Genomic DNA, 9,640 nt, shown 5'->3' with positions numbered 1-9,640 from the left:
TTTCCTCATCTGTAACAGGGTATGATAATAATATCTGCTTCAGATAACTATTTTAAGGAATAAAATATTTGAATATTTTAAGAAGTTAGGTAATTTGTACAAACTCACAGAATTAGTAAGTGGAGAGATAAATTTTGGGCCATCCAATGACATCTCCAAAGACAATGTTCTTAATCAGTCTGTTATCATGGTGAATAAAGTGCTATATAAAGAGATAACCTTATAACTTTTCAAAACTATAAATTCGTCTCATCCAAGAATTCTTAACCTACTCCTGGAAGCCTAGCAGTGTAGGTAAAATTTGAATCTGCCAGTATCTGTGGGGGGTTCCTCACTTCCCGGGACACCACAGACTTGTGTGTATAATTGATTCCCACAGATTACGGAGGTTCTCTGGTGGAAGTGAGGGCCACATCCATAATGGGCTCTAGATGGTGCCTGGAACCATGTCAACAATGACATCTGCAGCTTGCCCATATACCTCTGTAAGATGCTGGCACCAGTTTAGCCTCAACAGGTGTTTTTTCTGCAGCAGCTGAACAGCTCTAGAAAGTGCAGCTTATCCCATCCTGTTAGCCTAATGATTAGTTAGCTCTAATGTAATGATCACAGTAATAAATGTCTTATTGTTGATAGGAAATACTGACCAGCTCTGGGTTGGTCTTTTTTAACTGTGAGGCTCCAATAAAATGTCTCTATTCACCTGGCTTGTCTCAATTACCAAAGAGAAAATCTGGATTTTTATGAATTCCCTGACACACACACTGCAAAATCCTGATGTCAGCCATCCTGCTTCTTCTGATGGATTCCAGAAATGCCTTCATTTGGGGCCTAGAAATGACTCACTTCTAATCCTCATAAGCAGGACCACTTTTCCATTCTTCTCTGAAACCATTTCTTGGTAACAACTGACTTGGTAAATTTTGCCCTCCACTGGTCAGATTAGTGACTAAAATAATGTTCTTTGTCTCTGAATATGACTGGCTACCAGTGGTCTCTATTTTAGTGAAGGATGGTGTAGGCTTAGCTTCTCTTGAACCGAAAGACTAAATTCTGGATTTGATAACCCTAGATACTTAATGCTAAAGAGGAACTATATAGAAGCCTGCAGGAGCATTCAGACAGCTGGACCCAATATAATGAACTGATGATGTAACACCAGCTAGGTGGAGAATATGTTTTAAACATAAATATAACCCCCAAGAGGTATGAAATAGTTAAATAGAAAATGCCATCAAGCCAACAACTGGATGGTTTTGTTTTGTTTTTTTTTTATCACAACTACCACAGATTTAGAGTAAGAGGAAAATGTTTCTAGTCAGCCCTCAACCTAAAGCCTACGGGGCCTAAAATGTGCCTGCACCCAAAGATTCCACAAGCATTTGCTATTTACTATGCAGAAGAGCACATTCACAATGGAGAGAGACCACATCGTAGAGACCTCATATTTGGTGGATTTGATTAATAGCAAATAGTAGCAAATTAAATAGTTAATATTCAATGAGGGCTTACTAGATGCCAGCTACTAATTCCAGAAACTAATTCATTTAATCCTCCTACTATACATAATAAGTGGATACTACTATACCCAATTTTATAGATAGATAAGCTGAGTCTTAGAAAGGTTTTGTATTGTCATACAGCTAGTAAGCAGCAGAAGTAGAACTCCAACCAAGCAGTCTGACCCAGAAACCTTAACTTTTAATCATTAGCCAGCGATACAGAAATACAATCAAAGGGGGAATTGAGGAGTATTGATCTCTGGTCACTTTTTCGGTCACTTTGAAAATATTTCATTTAATCTTCTCAAAACATATTTTGTAAAAGGAAACTAAGCCTCAAAGAGAGTAAATAAATACCCAAATCCACAAAGCCACCAAGGAAAAAACTAATATTCCTTAAACTATAGCATACTAGCTCTCTGCAGCTTAAAGACTAAGCTGAGTGGCAGATATAAAAGCAGAAATCTCATTTCAATCTACATATCAGTGCTGTTATAAGAAAGTGACCAGAGGAACCTGTCTGGTAGAGATGCTGACAGGAAAAAGAAAAGAATCTGTAAATAAAGCATAAGCAGCATATTTTTAAAAAGCATAAAACCAGCATATTTAAAGGAAAAGGATCTAAATCATTAAGACACTGCAGTGTTGGGGTGTTTGTATATATGTTTGTGTGTGTATACACACACACACATGTGTGTGTGAACTCTTTGCTGTTTGGTTTCATTTCATTCTCAACTACACCCTTCATTTTGTTCATGAAATCTGGAGTGGTTCTCAACTAGGAACAGTATTTACAACTAAAGAGTATTTAGCAATGTGTGAGAGCAGCTGGTTGTCCTCGTGACTGGGGGATCCTACTGGCATCTACTGGGCATGGGCTAGGGATGCTAAACATCCTGCAGTATTGTGTCTGCACAGCAAAGCACTGTCTCGCCAAAAATGCCAATACTGTTCATCCAACATTAAGCGGTATTTAAAGAAAACCTTTCCAGTATTGTTAAGGAAAAAATACATGATCCAGGTAGATTTAATCAACATTTGTTGTCAAAATCCTGATGCTTCAAGTGGAGAGGAAGTAAGTAGGGACCAATATAGACAGGTTCCTGAACAAAGTACGTTCTTGTTTTAGATGCTACTGTATCTTATATATACATAAATGTAAATTCTTGTTAATAATACTATGGGGAAATATGTAAGACCAAATTTTGAATGAAAACTCAAAGTAAGCTCAGTCTAGATCATCAAGTATCTTCATACTTTAGCCCAGAAGCTGATTTCCTACATATAAGGTAGTTTCTACCATGAACAGTATAAAGGTAAGTAAATATTAATCAAATTGTAGTCTTATACTAATATTCATTCATTCACAAAATACCTTCAAAGTATCTACCATGCTAGACACTGTTCTAGTAGCTAGGAACTCAGTATGAATAAGACAGGAATATTTCCTGCCCTTCGTGGAATTTTCACTTTACTGTATTTGTTTACCTACTACACATATAAACAAATACATAATATAATTTCAGTTAATGATAGACACTATGAAGAAAAAACAAGGCAAGAAAATGGATAGACAGCAATGGGAGAGATATCTTTTGTGAGGTGCTCAGGGAAGAAGGTGACATTTAAGCAGAACCTTGAGAAAACAGCCATTAAGAAGTCGGTAGGAAAAGTATTACTGGCAGAGACAAAAGCAAGGGCACATTCAATAGGAAACAACAAAATTCGCATGTTTAAGAAATAGCAAATAGGTGAATGTCATTGGAATGGAATAAGCATGGGTGAGTGATGGATTGACATCAGAGAAGCAGAGAGGCCAGAATGTATAGAGCTTTGTGAGTCTAGATAAAGAGTCTGGACTTCAGCTTAATGTGTTGAAACTGAAGAGTTTTAAGCAAAGGAATAAGTGATTAATTTTTTTAATCACTAGGGTAGTAAGAAAAAAATGAGAAATAGGATACCATACAACTTGGATACTAGGACTGGGATAAGGCACACAAAAGCATATATAGCAATACCTTTATTAAATTGCCTGAGTGGGGTGGGTGCTAGTTAGAGAAAGCTAACCAAATTTATTTTAAAACTACTTGGGCCCAAAACACCCCTGCATAAACTTCTGCCACTCTATTTCAGATGAGTCAGGTCATTAACTGACATCTTAATATTTTAAAGAAAAAGCATTTTACCATCCACAGACTCTTCAAGCTTCAAACCATTATCTTCAAAGTTGACACACCTAGAAACAAGCCTGTAATAACACTAACTTTAAAGTAGTCTCTGCTAACTTTAGCTAACAAATAAACATAAAGGGAAAAATAAAATCCCCAAAATGTTCACACTAAAATACAAGAGAATATTTTGTAATATATTTCAAATATACTTGATTAGAAACGTACAAAACTAAAAGTTCAAAGCAAATGAGGCAAAGACAGAACTTTGTTAAAACAATCAAGTTTAAAGAAGCAACGCTAACAATATTATTGTGTAGTTATCCTCAGACTTCCAATATGCAAAAGACCTTCGTTTGGTTTTTTTGGCACTTCTTTGTCTCATGAAATCTTGTTGGCACATGTATTTATTCAAATAATTACGATTAGCCAACTTTATTGCTGGGTGCCTGTTAGGAGACAAGAATATAAAGCTTTGCTGTCAGTCTAGAGAGATTAGTAACATTTATGAAAAAAGATAAGGTACAAGATTACATGCTAATTATGGGCACTGAGCTGAATGTACCTGCTCTGAGAGACTGATTCTGACAGGGCAGTGACTTTATCCCTAACCCACATCACTAATAACTTACAATCTGAGGGTGTCAAATAAACTGTCGAATCTGTAAATGAGAATTCAGAAAACCGGGTGACTAGGCAAAGTTTCATTTAAAGACTTCACAGAGGGCACCTGGGTGGCTCAGTTGGTTAAGCGACTGCCTTCGGCTCAGGTCATGATCCTGGAGTCCCAGGATCGAGTCCCGCATCGGGCTCCCTGCTCGGCAGGGAGTCTGCTTCTCCCTCTGACCTTCCTCCCTCTCATGCTCTCTGTCTCTCATTCTCTCTCTCTCAAATAAATAAATAAAATCTTTAAAAAAAAATAAAAAATAAAAAATAAAGACTTCACAGATATTGGACTTCAAGAGTGCCTTTCAGAAAGGGTTGACTTATATATGCAAATAATTCACTTAATATTTAAAAGTAATAATTTCACATCTTTTCATAAATATCTGGGGGCAGATAGGGTGGGTATCAGAAAAACATGATTGAGAAGAAATCACTAAGTGTACCATACACACACTGCACTCTTGAACTAATGGGGATTCTCACAACTCCAGAACCCGAATAAAAGAGATCTTCCTTCAAACCATTTTTCCTAAACTTTGTGTTTCCCTACAAATGGTTTTAACATTTTCCAAAATGTCTAATTAAACGTGTTTTCCCCATTGCTTAAAAGGAATGAACAAAACGTCATAAGGCACATTTGGAAGATGGTGACAGGGGATTCCCTGCTTCAGAATGTTGGAAGCCGCTAGTTTAAAAAGAATCCGAAACAGATGGCTGTGCCCGGGTGGTATCTTCCCGCTGTTGTGTCTTCATTTCAGTCGAAGAAAAGACATAACTATTTGTGTGTCTTAAAACCTTCAATAGGGTAAAAATCACTTGCTGCATTTCTTTAACTCAGTTTTGAGAGAGCGTTTGTACAATTACACTAAAACACTTTACCGGTAAAATGTTGTGCCGTGTGAGGAAGCCCCTCAAGCTTGCTCCTCCTCTTCTCCTGTGCAGCGTGCCCGTCACTCTCTCAGCCAGTTACAGGGGAGCGCTCCGGCGCATCCTGGGAGTCGTCGGCAGCGTGGATTGTGGGAAGTGTAGTTTGGAGACCCCGCCCTCTTCGCCATTCCTCTAATGGCTGCTTCCAGGAAGGTAATGTACGATCTCCGCTCCAAAGGATACTTAAGATTGCCTCAGTGTATTTGTAAAACAGGGGTCATATTTGCACCTCGCCGGGACAAAGCAGGGATTCTTTTTAAAATCTTAATATCAAGTCATGGCACGAACTTGTCTCTGGGTTCGATTTATTTTTAGGTTTTCCTGTGCGGGCAAACTGACCAACTTTAAGTCTAGTTCCCCTGCTTGAACAAACTGTTTTCTCTAGTTATTATCCATTCCTCTCTCTTCCGTATGACCTCTTCGCTCTGCACTGACTCTGGCTGTCTCCTTAATAATAATAATGCTGCTGGTGGTGATGGTGAGTACTTAAATCCTACCCTCTTCTGATAATAGGCTCTGTCACGTGGAACCTCTTAGCCTCAGCGATCCGGAACTCCAGGAAGGGACTATTTCGAATCAGAATTATACGTAAATCCTTTTTTTGGTAAGTTTTCCTAATTCCCCACAACTTCACAGATTTACATCTTGCGTGACTTTTGCCAGATTTTTCTGCATTTCCTGGATGGGAGAAATCCTAAGAAAATGTAATTTTTACTCACTAAGGTATTTTAAGTTTACGAGTGTCTTGTGTGTTTTCTCTTTGTTCTTAATTATGTTCTCTTCATTTGCTTAGTTGATTCACATGGTGTTGGCATGATAAGAGTGCGGAAAAATTGCTGGAGTCAAGGAATTATTATGAAAAGGGGAAATTAGCCTCAAATGACCATCTTTAAATACCTTTTTTTTAAAAAAAAAAGATTTTATTTATTTATTTGACAGAGAGAGAGATAGCGAGGGCAGGAACACAAGCAGGGTGAGTGGGAGAGGGAGAAGCAGGGTGAGTGGGAGAGGGAGAAGCAGGCTTCCTGCCGCGCAGGGAGCCCGATGTGGGACTCGATCCCAGGACCCTGTGATCATGACCTGAGCCGAAGGCAGACGCTTAACGACTGAGCCACCCAGGCGCTCCCATCTTTAAATACCTTTTATAAACTTAACCTCTTTTTTTTCTACCATTAAATGAGGAGATGGGTCTGAAACTTAAATTTAAAAGGTGTGTGGATTGTTATTTATGTATCCATACTGAAATGGTGGGAATTTTTAATGATTCCTTTTTGTTTCCATGTTTGATTTCTAGAAACCTTCAGCCCTCAAGATCCAGATACCTGAAGATCCCAACATCATGACCTCAGTTTCAACACAGTTGCTCTTGGTCCTCATTTCACTGCTTTTGGTGTTGCCTGTTGTTGAAGCAGTAGAAGCTGGAGATGCAATCGCTCTCTTGTTAGGTGTGGCTCTCAGCATTACAGGCATTTGTGCTTGTTTGGGGGTATATGCACGAAAGAGGAATGGACAAATGTGATTTTAATGGGCCTTGTGCATCACACCTTGCCTGGAAAACCTTTGTGTTATTGAGGTTAAAAACTGAGCTTTAATGTCTAAAAGTTCCCAAGAAATAGGGTATTTTCACATTCTTGTCTCCCTGTAAGTGGGAACAAATTAATAATATGTTAAATGGGAAAAAAAAAAAAGTTTTCTTCACAATAAATAATGCACTGAAAAAAGCAGTCTATAATTCATATATGCTAGTTAGAGGGTCAAAGAAGTCAGATGACTGAAATTTACATATTATTTCATAGTTTCTCGGAATTCTCAAAGTGCATGAAATAGGAAGAAGGAAACCCTTGCCCAAAATCCTAGGAAATTGCCAATTCCTCTATCACTGAGGAGTCTTTTCTCCATATTTTTATTAGATTTTTGTTTTGTTAACTCCCAACTTAGTATCAAATACAGTCAGAAATTAAAATTTTTATTTCTTGGGGGAGATAAGAAAAATGTATTCAATGTATCTAAGGTTAAAATGGAGACAATATTTAATGTAAAAAAATATATTGACATTGAAATGGAGAATTTAATGTTAAAAAAAACCTTTGTATTAACTGAGTAACATCTCTATGGTGGGAAGTACTATATTAAATATAAACCCATTATGTTGTAAGTTAATGTGTGATGTTCATTTCTGTTTATTTCAGGTTGTTTTTATCTTTGTATGTACTTTTATGTCAGCTTAGTGGCAGAATGCCTTACCTTAAGTGATCACACTAGCTTATAGAAACACTATCAGTGATAAGTGAGAAATGGCAGTATCAAGATAGAAGTCCCTGGTAGAGAATCCACAGATACAGAAGGAAAAGTTAATGGCCTATACTGATTTACACACTAACCAGATGAAACATACCCTCTCTGATCTTACTACTCAAAGTGTCTTCAAACCAGCAATATCATCTGGGGACTTGTTAGAAATGCAGAATCTCAGACCCTGTCCAGACCACTCGGATCAGAATCTGCATTTGTTTCAAGAGCCCAGGATCATTTGTGTGCATATTCAAGTTTGAGACTGTTTTAAACTGTTTGAACTCAAGAATCACCTGAAGGACTTGGAAAAACTTTCAGATTCCCAAATCTTTCTCCTAGTTGCATTGTGGTAATTTTAGGTTGGGCCCTGGAATTCTATGTGATTCTTTTGATTCTGTAGATACAAGCCAGCAGAGAATAGTCTGAGTAAATCAAACTACATGAGGTCCTACTGGAAGCAGATAATCAGGTTTTTTACTGAAATAATGCATTATCTAGTCTTGCTCTCCAGGTGACACTGGGGGTCTTAATTTTGATTAGAAAACAGGCAGTAGCAACCTAAAACCCTGTTTTATAGTGCAATCCTGCAGGTGAACTCACCTGGCTTGCATGAAGGGGTTGGGTGGAAGGTACAAGAAGTGAGGGACAGCCATGCTATACAGACAGAAACTAAATAGATCTGTTTTTGTCATAGCTGTTTTATTTTTTCACAAGAGAATGCACTAACATTTTTTGTTCAGATAAATTGACAGTTACACATTGTGTAATTAATAGAACTTAATTTTACATGCCTTTTTTTTTGAAAGGTGGAAAAAGGAATGCAGATTGTAGAACAGTTTATCTTCGCTCATAAACCAGCCCACTGATACTGGCATAGAGAGGCTGCTGATTCTTCCTTATACAACTGGACTTTTTCATTGGTGTTGCGAGAAATCAAACTTAAAGTACATTTTAAATCCCAGCACGTTAGTCATTTAGTCACCTCCAGGTACTATTTTTAAAATGATTGAAATAAGACTACAGGCAAACATTCTTTAATGAACAATGTATTTCCAGAAGTGCCTAGAAGGAATTAGAAAACTGCCCCTTTCTTATTTTTCCCTTAAAAGTAGAGAATTATCAAGAGGTAGCATTCAGGAATTTTGACAGAATGAGGAATACCTTCTCTGTTTTTAGGTTCTTTTTTACCTAGGTTGGATTATATGGCTTAGCCTGAAAAGAACAGAAACTTTAACAGTGGCTCTTAATCTTTTTAGGGCCACCAGCTCCTTTGAGAATCTGATGAAAACCATGGTCCTTTTCCTTTGAAAAATGCACATACGTGCTGGCATTTCTTCGATTAATTTCAAGTAGTGCACAGAGCTGAAGCCCATCAAGAAATCCCAAATTAAAAATTACTGTGCTTGTCTTTTTTTTTTTTTGAGATTCTTTCAAATTCTGGAATTTCTTGATTTGCTCTGTTGGATAACATCTGTGGAGCAGTTATAGGAGGAATGAGATTGACATATGTCCCTCAAGTGCCAGCATAATTTATAGATGTCTAGTAAATGCTTTGTGCATGTTAGCTCAGTTAAGTTCAGTTACAAAGGCAAAAGACTAATAGTTGAAATCAACAAGAAGTGCTGGTAACCCACCCATTCCTCTAATGCCCAAAATCTGTGCATTTCCTACATCGCTTCTTTCTGGCTGCTTTCAAGATTTTTCTCTCTGTTCTTAGTTTTCAGAAGGTTGACTATGATGTGTCTTGGCATGAATATGTTTGGGTCCTGTTTGGGGTTTGCTCAACTTCTTAAACCTGTAGGTTTATGTCTTTTCCCAAATTTAGGTAATTTTCAGCCATTATTTTTTCAAATACTCTTTCAGCCCCATCCCCTTTCTCCTTTCCTTTTGGGACTCCAGTGACCCAGTTGTTGGATCTTCTGTTGCAGTCTCACTTGTCCCTAAGGCTTTTTATCTTTTCAGTCTTTTTTCTCTGTTGTTCAGACTGGGTAATTTCTCATGTTCTATCCTCAAGTTCACTGATTGTGCCCATGTATGTTTTAGTTTTAATTTTCCATTTGATTTTCTTTGTAGCTTCTATTTCTT

The 9,640-nt window shown here is 37.6% G+C and overlaps 1 protein-coding gene across 1 annotated transcript; it reads left to right on the top strand.

Moving 5' to 3' along the window:
• Window positions 1-5,382: 5,382 nt before the first annotated feature.
• SMIM30 (small integral membrane protein 30) lies at window positions 5,383-7,418 on the top strand. Its single transcript, XM_021699391.1, has 3 exons — window positions 5,383-5,416; window positions 5,777-5,867; window positions 6,558-7,418. Exon 3 carries the CDS (start codon window positions 6,603-6,605, stop codon window positions 6,780-6,782), a length of 180 nt encoding a protein of 59 aa, XP_021555066.1. The 5' UTR covers window positions 5,383-5,416; window positions 5,777-5,867; window positions 6,558-6,602; the 3' UTR covers window positions 6,783-7,418.
• The last annotated feature ends 2,222 nt before the right edge of the window (window positions 7,419-9,640 follow it).

This window comes from Neomonachus schauinslandi, chromosome 12, assembly GCF_002201575.2.
Source record: "Neomonachus schauinslandi chromosome 12, ASM220157v2, whole genome shotgun sequence".
Taxonomy (NCBI): Eukaryota; Metazoa; Chordata; class Mammalia; order Carnivora; family Phocidae; genus Neomonachus; species Neomonachus schauinslandi.
This window is presented reverse-complemented; position numbering and strand designations above follow the sequence as displayed.